This window comes from Falco naumanni, chromosome Z (assembly GCF_017639655.2).
Source record: "Falco naumanni isolate bFalNau1 chromosome Z, bFalNau1.pat, whole genome shotgun sequence".
NCBI lineage: Eukaryota > Metazoa > Chordata > Aves > Falconiformes > Falconidae > Falco > Falco naumanni.
In genome coordinates this window covers 1487954-1508416 of record NC_054080.1, presented here as the reverse complement: position 1 = coordinate 1508416, position 20463 = coordinate 1487954, and the positions used below count along the sequence as shown (strand labels likewise).

General features: G+C 46.2%; 1 protein-coding gene and 1 long non-coding RNA gene across 2 annotated transcripts; one reads left to right on the top strand and one right to left on the bottom strand.

Moving 5' to 3' along the window:
- Nucleotides 1-1039: 1039 nt before the first annotated feature.
- Nucleotides 1040-7186, bottom strand: ZCCHC9 (zinc finger CCHC-type containing 9). The gene is made up of 5 exons (XM_040580429.1): nt 6507-7186; nt 5204-5354; nt 4846-4938; nt 3663-3731; nt 1040-1735 (listed from the first exon to the last, which is right to left on the bottom strand). The coding sequence occupies exons 1-5, from the start codon at nt 6837-6839 to the stop codon at nt 1620-1622; spliced, it is 762 nt and encodes a 253-aa protein (XP_040436363.1). The 5' UTR covers nt 6840-7186; the 3' UTR covers nt 1040-1619.
- Nucleotides 7187-8973: 1787 nt separating this feature from the next.
- LOC121080788 lies at nt 8974-10382 on the top strand. The gene is made up of 2 exons (XR_005825500.1): nt 8974-9075; nt 10085-10382. It is a non-coding gene; the product is annotated as an uncharacterized LOC121080788 (long non-coding RNA).
- The last annotated feature ends 10081 nt before the right edge of the window (nt 10383-20463 follow it).

The following is a 20463-nucleotide window of genomic DNA, read 5'->3' as shown; positions in this document are numbered from 1 at the left end:
GGTTAATCCACCGCTTCTTGTGGGACTTCTTTTGCCACAACCGCCATCTCAGTTGTCCTGGTTTCACAGTCCCTTTCACCAAGCAGAAGTGACAGTGATCAGCTGTGGGATTAATGAATTTCCTTCTTCTCCAACTTAGGTGTCGTACAACACGCAACCTAGCAGTATTGACAGACAGCCCGTCAGTGGGGACACTTCTGCCCTGCACTGTAGTAGCACAACTGGGTGAGCACACGTTACTCAGAGCCACGGACCTGCCGCAGCCCATTTCCTCAGGAGGAGAGGCTGTACTCTGGAACCACAGCAGGCACACCACACCATCTACCAACTCCTTATCTGGGAAGTACTGTACTGCTAGGAAAGTAAAGGTGAATGGCTTCAAGTTCCTATGGGTAAGAGAACACATTACAATATCAAGGGGTTTTTGAAGACAAGAAATAGTCTAAAAAGATGCTTTTTAAACAATACCCCTTTCAATCCTATGAGTAAATAAACAATTTTTAAACTGGGATAAAGGTCTGTTGCAAAATGTCCACATTAAAGTGATACTGCTTTGAGTTTTGATCCAGTAGTTACTTAAAACACTGTAACTGATCTTTGATTTCATTCACATCCACTCTTCTTCCACATTTAAATGTGTGCCCTGATTATTATAAAAATGATAAATACGTGCCCTCTCTTAGTCAACTTAATGTGCCTTTGTATCCAGAGCAGAACCAGGAAACCTAAATTAAAAGCAAGTATATTCTTCAGCAGTGTTTTATTAAAAATAATTAACAAGTACAAATATAAAATATATCTGAACAATTAAACTCCTGTATTTGTTTTTTGCTGTAAGAAAAACCATGTTCCAAACCCATGGTTTCAGTGGCTGGTCCTAAGCACCTCAGAACTCGGTCCTGACCTCTCGTTTGCTACCTGGTGTTCCTTCTGTGCTCTCACAAAGGCCATCAGGCCACTGTCATTGACAGGGTGAATTAATTCTTCAGCAGCAATAGCTTTATCGCCGTGTGCTTTCCCTCAGGGCTGTTGCTTATTACTCTGTAATGCAGGCTGAAGCCTTCAGAAGGCCTGATTATTTCCAAAAGGAGAAGGTAAAACCCAACCAGAACATAAGACTCTTTAGAAAATACCCACAATCCCTTTCAGAGAAACAAAGAAACAGTCTTAGTAAGATCAGTGTAATTGTATTCACCTCTGATAACTAAAAGCAGTGCTCTTAAGGTGACAACACTGACCACTGAAATCCAGTGGTCACAAACCCCATGATAAAACACACATTCCCTGTTTGATTACTGCAGCCACGTCCCTGTTACAAGAAGCAGCCAATTTCCCTCTTCATACAGCTAGCAGTAAGGGAGAACGTGAATCAGAGGGAATGCCGTATTTTGGCAGATATATGAAAAAATAAAATATCCACTTGCTGTACTTTTGTTGTTCCCAACTTTTCAGTAAGCTAGGTGAGTCTGGGAGGCAAACTGGAAAAACAAGGGGGGACAAAAAAAAAATAGTTTAGCAGCAGCAATCTGCTTGATCTTCTGGAACCAGCAATCCACTCTGTGTAGTCACTACTCTGGAGTGCAGCAGTGCAGGCTAACCACAGGTTAGAGCAGAGGCCTTCAAAACGTCACAACTCTGGGTACTTTCACTTTTGGTTTCTGCACCTTTGGCGTTTCTGCAATTTCTTCATAATCTGCACTCATTCCAATGGCCCATCGTCCAACCGTAACCTGATCTGCAGAGTGAGACACAAGAGGTTACGGGAAGGCTAAGCATTACCATTACATCAAACTTTTGCATTTCAGGAAGATCCGACCCGCAAAGGACCTGTTATTACTTCACCAAAGATCTGTCCATGTCATTCTGGCCCTGAATCCAACTCTCCTTACAAAACCTTTTTTTTTTAAAAAATGTGTTTTGTAAACACTCTTTCTTCCCCCATGCGGATTGTCAAGGTTCAGAAATCACTACATTTTTTTTTTCCTATTGGACTGTCCAAAGAAACATTAAAGTAGTATGCAAATGATGCATTAGCTCTCACATGAAGTCCAAATAACTCTTAAGATGAACATTTCAGAACAAGTCGAGGAGAGACCTTCTCTATTACAGATGAAAAAACTCAGCCTGAGGAGACACAACAGAGCAAAATCTCTGTTTCCCAACTCACATCAAGTCATTCCACCTGAAGAAACAAGCCTGTAGTGCCTAAACTTCTTTGCAGCTACCAGCTGTCTTCCTGTAACTTAAAAGTACTTTGCATGATGCAAAATTGTTCCGAAGAGTATTACAATTCTTACCAATAGTGTCACATTTCCAACTAATTAAAATATTAACCAGCGATAATAGTTTTGAAACATTAGCGTAAAGGCTAAGATGTCCCTTGAGAAATTAACAGCAGCTGTCAGTCTTCATTATGGACATAAAACTTAAAAAAAAAAAAAGTAGTAAAAAAAAAATTCCAGTTCTGCTTCACATGTAATTTAGAACCTTACCACCAAAGAGCAGAAAGACTTGCGCTGGACTTCACTAACAGCTGAAGAGTGCCATTTCCTGCAACAGCTGGCCCAGCTTTGAGCAACACTGTTCCTTACAAATATTTCTTTTCTCCTACTGCATCTGTACAGGTTTTTGATTTACAGAAACGGTTAACCACACAAAGGTAGTTTGCCATCCATGTGGTGTGCAGAAATCCAACAAGGGCTACGTTACAAACTTTCAACTCAGCAGTCATCTGAGTGGTCACCTCCCAGCAATCTGCTGTGGCTGGTGAGTTTGGGGAAATTTTAGAGCCTTTTCATATAAAAAATTCCACCATACCAGTTAAGACTCAATCTCACTTGCTCTAAACTAGCAAAGCAGCATACATCTAGAATGTTACATACGGTCTCAGATGCAACTATGAAAGATCAGATACAGAAAATGGCTACAGTATAGGCCTCTATTGCATCCACAAGTATTTCTTACATAGATACCATAGAAATGGTATATTATTAACCCAAAAGTTCTATAAGCCATACAAAGTAGAAAAATGCACAAACAAGTCACCACTTCAGCAACAGATTCATTCTTCAAACCTGTTTGACGCTTTTCCCTGCCTTAGCACAGCTTTTTTGGTATATATAACATACTTTTCCCACCCACACGAGGAACATGCAAGCAAGCTGCTTTATTAGCTGGTGAATCCAGATGGACAGATCTCCTGACTCCTCTTTCTCTCCTGTCTTGAGTGACTTGGAACATTTGCCTTGCACACGCAGCTTTTACAAGCTGCTAGTACCACCACCTTGCAACCAACATTGTATTTCGTTTCACCACTTCACAGAGAAACCATCAAGAGAAGAAACTAGTTTTGTTCCGCAGCTAAGTTATGAATAGCAGCATAAATACTGGCTAACAAATACATATTAGCTCATATTATCTTCAGAAACCCACATGCTACATTGTTTTTTTTTAAAGGAAGGTTCAAGTTTTGCATTGCAACGTAATGCCTCCTCCACATACCCCTTAATATAAGCACTCATTCCCAAAGGAAGGTCACCTTTGCTATTTGCAAGTTCTCTTTTCAAACCATTTTTTTCCTGACCAAAGTTGGGCAAAGCAGTAATTAAGTATTACTTAATTGTGCACTCAAATTTCACTCTGTATACTCCCCTGCATCTCACCCGCATTCTGTTTTTCCGGACAGTCTTTTCTGAAGTGCTCCACAGATCCACAAAGTCTGCATCCACCACCTGGTAAGAGAAAGTTGTTGTTCATCTGGGAAAATCATGAACACCGCCCCCCCCCCCCGCCCCCGACCCTCCCACACTACTTTGCTCTCACTCGTATACTGAAAAATCTCATTCTACTTATCTTATTTACAGGTTGTCACTACAGAAAAGGAAATGTCCCTATGGAGAGGTCTGTGGTCCTTGGCACAACGCTGTAACATTGTGGAACGGATACGCAGCCAGCTTTGGAAGCCTGCAAAGACAGCTTCCTCTGCCTCCACGTCTCTGACAGACAGACAGAGCTGTTTGTAACCATACTGCTCTGTAAAGCATCACATACTACAGATTCCAGTCACCACATACTGAATATTTCTGATTTGTTGGAAGCTCTCTTTTTGAGAAACTAAGCTGAATTCTGCTGAAATCCATACTCAAAGAACTTCTTAAATTAACAGGTGCTCCTGAGAGGCAGGAAATCCAACTGAGGTACTGTGATACAAAATATAAATTCCACTCATAATCCAAACATTGAAAGTAAAGTGATTTTTCTTCCAATTTAACTGTGCTCTAAGATCACCCTTTTGAGTTTACCAGACCTCAAGTTTGTACTGGGAGACAGAATGCTATGTGTTAGTGCCAACAGCAAAACAGGGCAGAGCAGATTCTGAGTGAAATCTTCAAACCTGGATCACATTTCTCAATAAATTCTCTTAAACTGAAGATGTCCTCTTTCTAGTGAGAGCCCTTGTTTTGTGTGGACCACTCCCAAAGTCTTACGCTATAGTACAAGAATACATTTTTATCATGTACTTTCAGTATACGTACATACAAATACACACTATGTACCTACAGCCTATTATGATTTTGTTCCTTCGTGTGCCTCTAGATATTGCAATCACCAGCAAGTTCACATACTTTGCATCTCATATTGTCATTTAACATTGTTTACAATTAAAACAGCAAGCCCTAGGTAATCAATATTCTGAATTCCCTAGAATTAATCTGCTTTTACCAACAGTAAAAAATATGCAGAAATTCCTTTCAGTCAGATCCTCATTTGCTTGCAATGTTACTTTGTTCCATATCCACTAAGTATGAAAAATGTGTTTTGGTTTTAGTAAATTAGTACACTCACCTTCAGCATACAATCCTTTGGGATTATCTGGACATGACCTTGACAGATGCCCCATCTCACCACAGATGAAACATTTTGCATATGGAAATGCCCCTGCAAAATCCCACACAGCTTATGATCCACATTAAAGACTTTGTAAAGTCACAGACAACTGTGAACACACTATAATGACAATATTTTACTACACTCATACTATAAACATTACACTATCAAGTTCGTTGTTTTAATATCATATTCTGTTAAATGTATTAACCTATCTCCTCAAAACAGTTAAACTACTAAAACGGAAGGCTTTTCTTTCAGTAGTCAGAAGACTCAGACCAAAGCATCTCAAGAAATACAAACTTCTGAGACATACCAACCGCTGGATCTATTTTTGCTTTGCATTTGCTGATGTCATGTTCTGTGGATCCGCACCGGTAACAGATTCCTGTACCCATATCTTGACTTTCAAGTACTGCAGGACAATCAGCAACACCATGGCCAGGTTCTCTACAGTGGAAACATACCTTTGAAAATAAAAATTAAGGTATATGCATTTTCAAAGACAGTTAGCACAGCAAAACACAGTGTTTACAGGTAGATTACTAAAGAATTTACTTAGCAGATTACCACCTGTAGCCAGTAGACTTCTACTAGACCACTATTTCTCATGGCTGAAACCTTGAGTGTACTATGAGATATGCACCTTCAATGTTGAGATTTGTGGTTACGCTAACATAAAAAGACAAGATTTTGTGAATGGCCCTCAAAGACTTGAAAATTCCAGTCTAACAAGGCCTTCCAGCTTTTCAGAAGGCAAACATATCACGGGATTTTTCTCCCCAAACAGCTAGACAGAACAGATATTATACCTCAATCACAAAACAACTGTCAGTGGTCTATGCCATTAAACTGTATCGTTATGGGTACTCTTCTCCTTTTACCAACACCACCGTATAGGGTATTCACCCATCGGCAACCAAGTGCTCTGGATGAATGACAACACTTATTTTGACTACAGCACAGCTCCCCAAGATTTTTAATACTACTGCAGTAAGTGCTTAGGTGAATACAAGAAATGTTGCACCAGTCCTACGATTTACTCATTAAGAACTTGGCTATCCCAGGTTAATTAGTAGTAACTCTCTTTACTATGTTGCCAGTTACACTCAGCACAAATTTATGCTGAATGCATTTAAGTCTGTGCTGAGAGAACTCCTTTTAGACAGTCTCATTACAGTCTGCTAAAGATCTCGCTCCAATTCTCAAGCAGAAGACACTGCAGAAAGAGGCCCCAAAAAAGCAGGAACATTGTGCTGGCGAATTACATCTAGAAACGCACTGAATTAGTTTCACCCAGGAGACAGGAGGGGCTGTGAATCCATCATAAGCTAGCAAGCACAGTGTTAAACCGAAAAAAGCCATGCTAAAGGCTAAGACTGAAGCCGAATATCATTGCTTGTTTCAAAGTCGGGTTACTTAACGTTTTATAAACGTGAAACGCCATTTAGTACACGCTATGGGTCCAGCAGGTACGGCACTGGCCTCCTCGCTGCACCGCCTCCTGGCAGCGCCAGCAGAGCCCAGGGACTCCGCACTTCCCAGAGAGCTTCTCCCAAGTTTTTAACCGGCTGCCACGACCAGCAAACCCACCCCCCCCGACTCAAGACAAAACTCACCATGGCATTTTTCTTCATTTCTTGCCTCTTCAGCCTCCTACTCTCCCGCCGCTTGTCCTTTTTCAAGGCTATGGCCACCTCCTTGTCCAGCCCAGCGCCGGCTGCTTCGGCCGCCTCGCCACCCGCCGAGCTCTGCCTCAGGAACGCCGCAAACCCGTTAACGTCTTCGTTCAGATAATCCTTTTTCTTTCTGTTCTTCTTCTTCCTCGTCTCTTGCTCCTTCTTCAGGCAGAGAGGGCCGGGGCGGCCCCCCGGCGCCACCATCTGCTCCCAGGGGGTGGCAGCCAGCGCCTTTTCGCCGGCCGCGCCGCTCCGGCGGGCCCACCTGGTCATGGCAGCGGCGCGGGCAGCTCCTGGGGGCGGCGGGCAATGGGTCAGGCGGCAGGCAGTGGGGCAGTGGGGCAGGGGGCAGGCAGCGCCCCGGGCAGCGCCCCACGGCTTCCCACTGGGCACGGCCTGCACCCACGGGGCGGCCGCGATGCCTCAGCCCCGCCCGGCCCCTCGCCCGCCTCCTCAGGCGGCGGCGGGGACGACGACTTGCCGAGCCCCCTCAGCCCGCCCGAGGGGCGCTCCGGCAGCCGTCCGGTGCCGGCGGCGGAGGGCCCGGCCCCGCGGGGCCGCAGAGAGGCCGCTCACCCGAGCCCGCCGCGGCAGCACAGACCGCCCGGCAGAGCGGCGCGCCGGAAGTGCAGCGACACGCACCCACCGCGCCGCCTGCGGGGAGGGCGGGCGTGTCGCAGGACCGACATGACGTCACTTCCGCCCGCCGGGCTGGGCCGTGTGGCGCCGCGCCGCCGCCATCTTGAGGCCCGGCTGCGCGGGGGCTGAGGCGGTGAGGCGGAGCCGCTCTCCGGAGGGAGGTGCAGGTGCTATTGCCGGGGCCCGTCCGACGGCGAACGCGCGGGACCGGCCGCAGGCGTCTCCCCGTGGCACAGCGCACCGGCCGCCGGCCCGGCAGCGGCTCTCCGCCTCGCCCCGTCACCGTAGTGCACTTGCAGGGTCGTGCTGCCGAAACGCTTGTTGCCGTGGTGCCCCCACCTGCTCGTTAGCGTGTGTGCCGTTGTCCGTACGGCCTCTTTGAAACGGATGTGCCCCTAGTGCGAGCGTGCACCTGCAGTGTGTTCAGGCGCTCCGAACCGCCTAGCCCGCTTCCAGACATTTAACTTCATTGCAGGGGTAAACCGAGTTGTGGGACATAGCCCTTTGCAGGCACCTGTGCCGCCCGGGGAGCTTTGCATTGGATGGGGGATGCGAGAGGGGAAAGACGGGCTTTTGCTTCGCTCTGCATGCACGCTGCAGAGATCTACAGAGCACACGCAGGATTTCCTCACCATTCCTTTGACGTGCGGAATTAGACTCTATAACTCGAAAGTGATAAAGTAGGTATGTTTATTGCGCGCAGATGCACGGGGGATCGCTCCTCCACAAGCGTGCATGCCCGAAGTGACAAACCATCTCACATTTATACAATAAAACAAATGAATATTCAATTAACGCCTATACATATTCGTTACCTAAACCCCGCTTCGTATGTTAATTAGCTTATCAGTCCGTTTCCTGGAATGTGGTGGTCTTGCAGGTTTGTAGGTGATTCATGTTCTTGTGACCATCCGATCTTCTCCAGCAAGGAGACTTAGCACTCCCTCCCTCTGGATAGCATTGGAATATCTCTCATCCTTTTCTCATTCTTTTTTAAATAGCCCCTTTGTTAGAGGAAGAGGGGCAGGCGTCTCCTCAAAACTGTAGTTGTCTCCTCAGAGCTGTGTGCCTATGTGACCAGACACTGCACCCATGACCAGTCACCATACCTACATTCCTGAGCAGACATATACAATCACAATCGATGTCCATTGTCCCCATTTCACACTATTTCTCCATATCACCTTAGCGATGCACTGAGGGACGTACGCTCTTACCCTGCTTGTGGTGAGGTCGTCCTCTTGGAAAGAAGTCCAAAACTTGTTTTGTTTCTTGATCATCTTTTTCCTTGCTCCTCAAAGTGGTCAAACCCTGCGACAGGCTTCCTGGAGAGGTGGTCAATGTCCCACGCCTTTTCAGTGTTTAAGAGGCATTTGGACAATGCCCTTAATAACCGTGCTTCAACTTTGGTCATCACTGTGAAGTGGTCAGGCAGTTTGGACTCGATGGCTGTTGTACACGCCTTCCAGCTGAACTATTCTGTTCTGTTCTCTTGTCATTTTCTTCCTACCTCCTTTCCCTACCAGTACGTACTGAGGAAATGTCTGCTGACATTTCTTCCCAGCCCTGCACTAGCAGAAGGGATTGAATGGGCAGTCATGTCCCAGCCTCTGTCACCTTGTTGGCAGGAGGCACATACTTTCTGATGGGGTTAGAGCTCTGGGTCATATCCAGATCATTTGACCATCCAGATAAATTTGCAAAGGGCAGGTGTGATGGGCTTTTTGTGAAAGGGTTGTGTTAATCCAGTTTCACTGGGTGTCCACAGGATGGCAAAACCCCACATGTCTGACCCTGGGGAGGCTGAGACGAAGCCCTCAGTCTGAAGCAGGATGTGCTCTTCAACTAAATGGCTGCAAATCCTTTCGAGGTGAGCAATACCTGTTCATTTCCCTGTGGATTTTTTTTATCCTACTTGAACTCATTTTCAGAAATGCCTGAGCTGTTTTCCTTAGAAAAACAAGCTAAACCACAGGATCCTGAGAACAGTAGTACTCCCTCAGAGCAGATGTCCATGGCCTAATACTCTTGTCTCCGAAGTGGGCAACCATAAACATCATTAAAAGGAAGGCCTACAAGCTGTACAAGTCTACTTGTGCCAGGGTCCTGGGGGTGTGCATTGCCCTCAGTGGCTGGGACTGGCCTCCCCTGGGACCACCAGCACCCCGTCTCCTGCCAAGGACACAGGGGATGTGTCTCAGCTTAGCCTGGGCCCTTCAGTCCCTGCCTGAGCCATGTTGTAGGTGTGCCCATGCCTGCCCCTGTCTCGTGGCTGGGCCTGGGCCCTGCCCTGCAGAGAGCTGCTCTCCTGGAGGGACCCCTCAGACCCGCTCACAGCTTCTCACTCTGCAGGAGCGGTCTGCAAGCTGGGACCATGCGCGGCAATCAGTTAGCTGAGGGGAATTTGCTCGAGCTTGTCTAGACAACAATTAACATGATGAGGCATGTTTGCAGAGCACAGAGGGGTGGGAGACGGATGGGCCAAGGAAAGGTAACACTTTGTTGTTAATTGCTGGTAGTTAACCACCAATCAGGAATTGCCTAGTATGCAATGCTTAGCTTCAAGAACCAATTAGTTTAAAATGCGCAGCTTCTGAAAGTGTATAAAACCTCGTGCTTCTGTACAATAAACTGACATTTGCTTGCATCAAGCTGCGTCCCGTCTCTTCATTCGCCGCATCACTCCAGGCACAGCACAGCATGACAGTTCTGTTCGCTTCTGTTCCTGGTGTTCACCATAGGTTTAATAACAACGATGTGACTGTTATTTGCCTGAAACACCAGGGCTTCCTTGGCTCCAAAAATGCTTTCAATGACACAAATCACAAAGGTTACAAGTGGAAACGGGATTTTCTTTTATTCTTCTGAACCTGTTACAGAGCCAATGCTCACAAGCATTAAGACAACACACGTGTAGCCAGGAGCAGGCTGGTGCATCCCTCAGTTCAGCTTGAAAAAACATCCCTTGCAGCCTGGCAAAGGAAAGGCACAGAGCCACGGAAAGAAGCAGCAGAGACACAGGCCAAGCAATGCCTGCTTGCTGAAGAGCGAGAGCTTCACGAATCAGGGCTGAAACTCACCACACAAAAGAGCAAGAAGAAGAAGGTGGTCTGTGGTGCCACAGGGTATTTTCCAAAGTATGGCATGTATCAATGACAAGCACACTTTTTGCCTTCAGAAACGTGCTCTGCCACTGTGCTTCTTGGCCAGGGATGCATGGAAAGTGATCTCATGCCTGCCCTGCGCTTGCCTTGCGTGCGGGGAGAGCTGGAAAGGGGCAGCTCCTGATGGGGCAGCGAGCCTGAAGCCCTGCCAAGCAGACACTGTTTGGCAGCAGGCAGAAGCCCTGGGGAAAGGGAGCCGAGGGCAGAGCAGAGCTGGCTCCTGCTAAGGCTTGCGATGGGCAAGAGAGCCAGAGCGCCAGGGCACCGGGGTGCCTCGGGGTTGTGAGAGCAGTGGGCAAGAACCTGGCTGAAAGGGCCCCGAGGAGCCCTGGCCAGGGGCTGTGCTCAGTGCTACAGAGGGAAAGCAGAAACCCGCGGGGGCCATGCTGTGCCCTGCCCCCCACCCCCCGGGAGCCTTGAAAGCTTCGTGGGGCACCAGCAGCAGGCACCTCACCAGAATGGCCCGAAGGAGCCCTGGCCAGGGGCCCTGCTCAGTGCTGCAGAGGCAGGCAAAAAAACCCTGGGCAGGGACACTTGCTTGCCCACTGCAGGGGAAAAAAAGCCTTCCTCCCCCCAGCTGCAGGGCATGAGAGGCCATCTTCGTGGGGCATGAGCAGCAGGCGGTGACCTGGCCCAAGGGACCCGAGGAGCCCTGACAAGTGGTTGCGCTCAATGCTGCAGAGGAAGGCAAAAAACCCCCGGGGGCCAGTGCCAATGTGCCCCGGGTGAAAATTCCTTCCTGACCCCAGGCAGCGTGGGCGATCGGCTGTTCCCTGAGCATGTGAGCAGTACCTGCTTCCTCGTCCCATGGGCTGGGCACGCCTCCCGGGAGATGCCCAAGCCCTATTCTACCTCAACCCAGAGCCAGCTTCCAAGGGTGACCAAACAACCCTGGCCTGAATGACCTGGGGGGCAAGAATCCTTCCTGTGCCTGGCAGGGCACCAGTGGGTGCTCCAAAGCTCTGGGACTTCTGGCAGTATCTTTGCATCCCATAACTCACGGCCACTGCCCCTGGCTTCATGAGGAACGAGGATGGCGAGCTCTGCAGTGCTCCTCAAGAAGATACTCCCTTGGTGTTGCCATGGCTGTCCAGCTGAAAAGACCTGATAGCCTTGGGCACCTCCAGGTGTTGGTGGTTCTTCTCATCCCCTGAGGGGCTTGCATCTGCTCCCTGAAGGCCGAAGTGAGATTTCCATCCATCAGATGAACTTTGAACATGGCCCTGCCAGAATCTGCCCTTGCAGCAGAGAAGCTCCAGCAGCCTCATCCAGTGTTCTCCAGTCTCCCTCCCTCAGCCCCCAGGGGATCCCACCGGCCCCTTGAGGCTTTCTTCTCCTATGTCTTCATGCCGGCCCCAGGCCAGCTCTGGCAGGGGGACACTGAACCATGCCCCTTTTGTACCCCCGGGGCACTGTGACTGCTGTGTTGCCAGGTTATAGCAGTGTGACACGGGGGTGACACAGGGGTGACACAGCCCCCAAGCGCAGCCCAGCCCCTGCCCAGCACCCCTGGGAGGAAGGGCTTTGGGGGTGCCAGCCCTGAGGCAGCTTCTGTGCCCAGGAGGCCCAGGGGGCTGTCCCTGCCCTTGGTGGCCATGCACAGGGCACAGTGGCTGGCCATCCCTCTCCATCCATCTGGACGGCCAGACTCTGTGAAGGGCATTTACACCGGGATTTTACACTTCACATTATATTTACATGCAGGCTAAGGAGCTGGGAGGATGGTGAGGGGTGGCAGGAGCTGCTCTCCATGTGCACCTTTCTCTGGGCCAGCTGCTTCCTCGGCTTCTCAGAGTGGGGCAGGTGAACAGGCACCGCAGCTAGTGCCGACGGAGCGCCTGTACCCTGGTGTGTAGGGGAGCGCCGTGCTGTGCTCCCGTCACAGCGCAGGGCGACATTGCTGGCGTGCAGCCAAGGAAGGGCAGATGGCAGAGGCTGGAGCACTGCCACTGATGAGCCTGCTTGGTGGCTTGCTGAGTGCGCGTGGGACAGTCCTAACCTTGGGGCCGGTGGCCTCAGCTGACTCCTCCCTGTATGCAGCTGCACTCGCAGTTTTGACACTAGCGTGCTTCACGGTACACCAGACTCTTTGCAGATGGGGAGCAGTGCTGGTGCAGTTATGCCATTTTAAATGGTTGTATTGTTCAGTGACGTCATTCTTGTCTAGATGGGGTTTATCTTCCACCAAGAGCAATGCTGGGGCACCAAAGTGGTCCCTACCTCCACCATCCAGCAGTGAAGCCAACTCGAACCTTCAGCTGAAAAAAAAAATACAGAAAAAATTACAGCTTTCTCAGAGGACAGCTTTTTGAAACATAATGTATGACACATTTTGCTGTCTCCGAACTACTCCCTAAAGATTCACAGAGTAAATCTCCAGGACTATATATAGCAATTAAATAAATGTTTATAAATCCAGTAAGATGTTTTTTTCTCAAGACAGTCTTCTGCTTCTTGTACTTTTAGCATTTCACTAGATGTCCATTACTTTTCCTGGTAATCTCGAGATGATGTTGCACGGACAGCTGGGCACCGTTCGTTCTGTATTAGTTACCCTTAATAGTTGCATCTCCCCAGAGAAAGTGCCCGGCTGCATTTCGCTGATTTTCCGGAGCTTTGCTTCCACTAGAGGGAGATGTGCACAAAGCTGTGTCGGATCGTGCGGTTAAACTTCTTCATTGCCAGCAAGAGCAGTCACAGATTTAAGAATAATCAGAGTGCATTTACTGCAGGTAAGAATAATTGATCAACGGCGTTTGAGATCCACTGTTAATAAGCTAGGAAATAAAATCGGAAAGAATCAGGTTTTCATTTACATTTAAAAATAGCTAATTTGTCAATGTGGTTAGTTCACCCCCAACATGAGATCCCAGTTGTTCCTTCAATGTACTGCCAGCAAGCCTGTAGATTAGAAATCATGGCCAAAGCTGATTCATACAGCCAGAAAGGACTACTAGAACAGGTGCCAATGGCCCAAGAGTAGGGAAGATAAAGGCGATCAAGGTTCCCATGGGCATCACACTTCACACATATTTCAGGCATATGTATGCTATGTATTTATTAGGCTGAGTCATGATTAGCTGTGTATTGATGTGTTAGAAGGTTTTTAAATGATTGCTAGGTTGTTTTTTTTTAAAGAGCTGGAGTAAAGTGCCTGCTAATCTGTATGTAGTGTAGTGGCTGGATTAATTTTATGTATTACAGGGGATTGATTTACTTGTCAAATGACAAGAAAATACGCACACACATACATTGATTTACATCTGTCTATCTATGTCCATCTGTCCATCAGCTTATTTTTACTGAGTGGAGACAGCAGTGTGCTTCCTGGTGCATACAGGCTGTTCTCTGCTTTTGCTTCGGTGCAGGCTTTTGTTTGGCTGCAGCCCCCCCTTTTCTCCTTCCTGAGCTCACAACAGACAGGTCGTCAGTCGCCTTGCTTTCTGTTCTGCTGAATTTAAGTATTAAACGTGTTGGTTTTTTCAGTGTGAAATTTTACACGTGTGCCTGGGCAGGATCAGTGGCCCTTAGGATCACTGACCAGCTTTGCAGGCAGTGGTAAAGGCTGTTTATTACCTTTCTACTATATCACTAAGACAGTATTTCCCCCACAAAGGTCACTTCTTTGAAAGTGACCACACCTGTTTAAATTTGCACTGGTTTAGGGTTGTTCCAATTTGACATTGGTTGGCTGGGAATTCTGTACACAGGCAGCCAGTGAAAAAATGAGCAAGACAGCAGTCATACAAATAATTGTAAAATTTTCTTGCCTTTTTTGTCATATTTTACTAAAAGACAGCAAATTATCCATCCACAGCAGTGTTCACAGCAGCACAGTTTAATGCCTCTCTTAGGAGACTTTCTTTCATCACAAACATGAAATGCTTTGAAGATCTGAGACAACAGAATTGGAAATCGGGACCAGTGAATCCTGTAGCATCTTTGGTAACTTGGGATGGAATGCTGTGGAGTATTGTGGTTTGAAACGTTTGATGTTAGTAATCAGGGAAAAAGGAGCATGTGCAAATCCTTCTCTCTCCTTCAAAGACACTTTTTTTTTTTTTTGGTTCACCCATTATTGTATCAAATCACATAATTGAAGGCCTGGCTTGGCATTCTTCAGCCCATGTCTGTGGGAGTTGTCCTCTTAGATCATAACAGTACATCTGAAAGAAGCATGTCTTGGGAAGATGGCAATCTGGGAGGACTGACTCAAAAAGTGGCAGTGGTAAGATGCTAGGCAGGGTCTGTGGTGTAGGTTCAGGGCAGTGAAAAATGCAAAAGAACAAGAAGAATGCCATGGTAAGAAATTGTGAAGGAATACCAAGGGAAAATGTTCTGCCTGCGAACCCCAGGATTCACAGTAGTGCTTTGGTCCTTTACAAAACTGGTGCATTTTGGGGGCCCGAAGAAAGACTGTACTAAATTGGAAAAGAAATACAAAGATGTCCCTTGTGGTCTGGTGTTTGATACAGGTACAACCGTGAAGCTGAATGTGTCACAGCATCAAGTTCTTTATGAAGCTTGACAAGTGACTTTGGTTTTGTTCTGACTGATAATGTTCATAATCCTCAAACGCCAAAAAGGGAAGTTTTGTCAGCTGAAGACATCCAAGAGGCTTTAGATGTACTTGCATATGACTGATGGTATCTTTGTTCACTCTTTTTTTTGCCTGTGTTGTTTGGATAGTTCATACTATTTGCCAGAGTGTCAGGGTGAATTTTTCCTCATTGTTTTAATTTCAATTTAAGTCTGGGGAGAGAAAGGAAAAAGTAAGTCCTGTTTCTGCTCTAATTCTTTTATGTCTGCAGTATTCTGAGGGCTCCTGTACAGGGGTTCACTTTGTTGTGTTCACCATAAACTGAAGAGATTTTTTTTTTTTTTTTTTTTTTGGAGGGGGGGGGAGAGGGGCTTTCTTGTCTGTGTTAAATAATTACATGTAATGTATTTAATCTTAAATATTTATGGATATAAATTGCTCCAGCCGAGGCTGCCTTACTTTCAGTAAGCCTGCTCAGCTGACCCATCACCCTGTATTTATTTCCATCAGTCTGTGTTGCTTGTGTCTCTAATTCTTTCGGGATATTTAACAAGTGCTTAAATGTGTTGGTTAATCAACTCACATATGTTGCTGGATCAACTCACATATTTAAAGGTTTATATTTAGACAAGTGCTTAACTGCCTCGAGTTACTGAATCCTTTAGAGGTTAGCCTGTGGTCAGGTATTTTATTTAGTTGCTTTACACTGCAAAGAAGCCCTGCTAGTTACTATTTCTATATCAAAATTAAAATCTGGGAAACATGGTTCAAGTGAAGTAGGATTATTAGATATGCACATAGTCATGATAGCACAAGAATTTTCCCAGGTATTAGTTTTGATGGCTGCCTGTTAAGGAAGCACTGTTTTCTCATATAATTTTTGATTTTTCAGAAACACACAGGCAGGGACTATATGACACAGCACTACATTTTAACTAATATCTTAATATCACAGAGTAAGTTTTAATTTCTCGTGTTGAAGATATGAAAGAATTAAGAAATGGAGAATGGATTATCTGCAATTCACTGGCATACATTTGGATGCAGTGGCCTGCTAGGTAGTCTTTTGAACATATGGGCCTTTTTGGAAAAGTCAAAAAATACAGATGCTAATTATTTTTAGTGTGGTTATCATTGGTGTCCATGAGGTGGATACATTTTCCTGAAAATTCTGTTGATGTCCCCGTTGCCAAATGACCATCCATATAACTGAGAGGAAATTCTGATTGAGAAAGCAGAGCTACAAAACTGGAACAAGAGCTAAACCAGACACTTTTAAAAAAGGTATAGACAGAAAACTTACAGACAAAATTTTAATTTCAAACAAGAATAAGTGTGTGCACAAAATAAGCTGAAATTAACTGGCTTCATTAATCAACTTTATTCCCTTTTGTCTAAGAAGCTCTCAGATCCATCTGATTTCCCACAAAAATTGGTAGGTGAAGAAAATATGTTCATTACCCTTCTCTACTGAGAAACTTAATATGTAATAGAGCTGGTATTTTCTCATTAGAAGCCCAGTTTTCTTCTATAATAATTTATACTGAGTCATTTAAAAATGCAGTATCAGTCAGCATCAATATGCTGTGCAGTAGATGTATGTATGTTTGTGCCTTTTGGAAGACTTGACTTGGGAGAACTTCTGTATTATACTTGGTGCACTTTGGTGTATGTCGTGTCTTCAGGCATATTTGCAGGCAAAAGAAATGGCTGTTTAAAGTCTTTAATCTTTTAATTGAGCCTTAAGCTGAAAGTAAACTGTAGAAGGCATTCCAGTAGAAAGATGAACATTAATTATTTTGGCAGGTCTTAAATTACATTCCAAAAAATCTTACTAGTAAAGTAATTTTGCATATAAATATTAGCTGCAAGTCATTCCCCATGTTATCTTCTTCCTTTTTTTTGATATTTCCAGAGAAAAATTACCTCAGGTCTATTCAGGTATGCATTAACCTTGTCAGAGTGACAGTTTCGTGAACTTTCGAAGTCCGTCTAGTCAGTTTTTGTTAGGACAGCGAATGATTTTAGGTGTAAGGTGTTGTGAGTGAAATCAATTACAACTGTCATAGCTGCAGGCTTGGGTCTTAAGCTTTTAAATCAGGCTTCAGCAAATAAAACAGTTCCATGCATGTAGTCCTGCCTACCAAAGTCTTCATTACAGGGAACCCTCCTAGGGAGGCATGAATTTTGTTTGCTCTTTCCATGAGTTATATGAACACCAGTGCATGGAATAAAGCCAAAAATCAGAGATACCACAGTAGGTCAGGCTTCAACCAGTCTGTTGCTGCTATAGGGCACACTGTGTTGTATTTCTTGGGTGAAAAGGCAGTGCTACAGTAAATCCCCCACTGTCTTGCTGTTTTTCTGTACTGACAACTCATATGCAGCCCTCTAGTGATGGATAGACTTTGCAGTTTAACAGAAAACGGAAGAGCTCCAGGCAGTATGTGTTTGTTCAATAGCTTGTCTGGTCACATGAATCCTACCTGTTAATATATGGAAATGAGTCTTTTGCATATGTTGTAGGAGTAACTGAGTTAATCTTGCGAGCAGTGTAAGGGTCATGGAGAGCGAGGAAGATCACAGAAGTGAAACATGTAGATGGCAGATAACAAGCCTCTGCAGAATAATCCATATGAGGAAGAGTATTTTGATAGTGAAGGACACACTTGGAAACCAACAATAGAGAGAAAGCCACACTTTAATTGTAGCAGATGGCAAATAGTATCAGGGTGTCTGTATTTTGTGCAGACTTACAATTCCATGTCTGGTCAGAGCACAGAATGCCCAGGGCATTTCGCTGCCTTATTGCTCATCTGCAGGCATTTTGCGATAATCTATTCAGTCATGGGATCGCAGAATTATGTAGGCTGAAGGTCTGGAGGTGATCTGGTCCAACACACCCCACCCATCCCACCCACACACCCCCAACACCAAAAGCAGGGTCAACTCAGATCAGATTGCTTATGACCTTGTTACTTGAGTTTTGGGTGTCTCCAAGTCTGTTCTAGTGCTTGACCACCCTCATAGTGCAAAAGGTCTTCTAATATCTAGCTGGAATTTCCAGTGTCCCAGCTTGTGTGTGTTGCCTCTTGTACTGTCATTGTGCACCTCCAGGAAGAGTCTTGACCTTGTCTCCTCTGCATCCTCTGATGCAGACAGTTGTGAACGTAAGTAAGATCTCCCCTTAGCCTTCTTTTCTCCAGACTAAACAAACCCTGCCCCCTCAGCCTCACATCATGCTCTAGCCCCCTTGATGCTCTTTTGGCCCTTTTTTCCAGGACTTGCTGCAGCTTGTTGCTGTCTTTCCTGTACTGGGGAAGCTCAAAACTGGACGTGGTACTCCAGATGAAGTCACAAAAGTACAAAAGGGAGGGGAAATAATCATGTCCCTCAAGCTATTGGCTACACATGTGTAATATAGCCCAGCATGGGCACGCTGCTGACTCATGTTCAACTTGCTGCCCACCAGGACCCTAAGTCTTTGCAAAGCTCCTTCCACCCAGTTGTTCCCCAGCTTGTGCTGTTGCATGGAGTTGCTCCAGCCTAGGTGCAGGACTTGGTCTCTGCCTCTGTTGAACTTTGTGAGATTTCTGTCAGCCCATTTCTACAGTGAAATGCCATCTGAAGAGCAGCCCTGCTGTCCTGTGTACCAGCAGTTTCCTTTTATTTAGCACTAGAAGTTGACTGGCTGACCATGTAATGCACATCATCATCCAGGTCATTATTAAAGGTATTAAAACAGTATCATCAGCTCCAATATCAACCCCACAGGAATGCTGAGCTCTCAGAAAACGGCTGCCAGCTGGACTTCATACCACTGCCTAGCAGCAGTTTGCATGCCAATAGGAGGAAAGCAAGTAGCAGCTATAATCTGAGCTCATTTGGCCCACAATCGAATTTTGTGTTGATCTGAGTGTTTTGGAGCGAGTGTTTTGGAGAGCTAATAGTGAAGTCTTTCCGGTTTTGTTTGCCTTCAATGTGAAATCAGCAGAAGCTTCTTTCCCTCCACCAGAATTACTATTATTAAACCACCAGCTCGAAAGCTGGTAGCAAAATGTTGGGGAATGTACCCAGCACTGATGAGGAAGAAGCAGCAATCATACGGAGGCTTCAACCTACTTTATATGCAACAGCTCTCCTGAGCAGGAAAGAAGAGCATGCCATGATGCTGATTTCCAAGAGCTGCTAATTCACCATCTAGCTTTCAATTATCTTCCAACTGTGATTGTTAGTCTGTAACTGGTTATGGCCTGGCCATCTAGCTCTTCAGATATGACTCACAGAAAAACCTTCTCAAGGGGCTTTGAACCAGGCTGCCATTGTACAGTAGATGCCAGCTGAGAGGTTTCAGGTGAAGATGCTTTGTTAAGGGAGTTCCTACCACATGATAATTGAACTAGGACTAACGCACATTTTCTCAATGTTTTCTCAGACTTTACACTGCGTGAGGTGTAAGCTCAAGGTGCTGCAATTGGCTCCAGAGCACCAGTTCAGACATTACTGGTCTGCATGTCCTAGATGTACCATACCTACAGTAGCAATGGGCACCGCAGCAGTGTCGTTTTGCTGTCTACACAGACCTGAAACATTTTCTGCTGATACTACTCCCAACTCAGCAGCAACACAGACAGTACATTCATCACAGCGTGTTTTGACCTTTTTTTTTTTTTTTTTTTTTTACTGAAAGCTGGCGCTTTTAGTGTGGTTACTGTGAAATACTCAGTATGTTTCAATACGCAGAAAAGAAGCAGTCAGTGGGGTTGTTAGTGTCTGCTGGTTTTTGTTTCCACCACGTAGTGGTGAGCATCTTACTCAGAGTGGCAGTACCTCCTAGTGATGGTTAGCTGAGCCTGGCCCCATTACCTCGAACCTGAAAACCTTAGGAGAAGACTAGGAGAGGCCATGCTAGACAGGTTTGCGCTGGATGCAGAATATCAGCAGACTGATCTGTCTGCTGGGTTCTGGGCCAGCTTGCTGCAGCCCAGTGCCACAGGCCAGAAGTGATGCCTGAGGGAAACAGCTGAGAATTGATCTGGTGAGTTCTCCAGGAGTGAAAAAGTCTCAGGGTTTGGGATGACACAGTAAAGAATTTTGTGTGCAGACCAGTCCTGAACAAAGAGACAGCTTCCATGCAGAGACACCTTTGGGTTCCTGATGGCAGATCAAATGGTGGACTTCAGAGACTGAAGGCATGTGCAGCTGCCTGCTCTGGTTAACTGCTGAACTCGCCATGGTGTCCAATGGTTGCTGAAGAAGCAACGAGCACCTCACAGCAGGCTGGCAGATTTTGGCTGCCTGGGCGGTCAGTGGAGAGGTGTGTGTGAATGAAAAGAGAATGCTCTCCTAGAGACTTCGTAAGTATGACCGTAAGTGGCAGGGTAGCATTAGAGGTTTGTGCTTTTTGCATTACTGAGGTCGTGCTTTGCTTATCACCAACCAAGGAAGAAGGGAAGAAGTCCCCACAGAAGAGCGTACCAAGGTGGTTGTATTGGGTGTATCCTAGTAAAGCTGCATGAAGACTAGTTTCTGCCAGTGCCGCCAGGGATCTAAG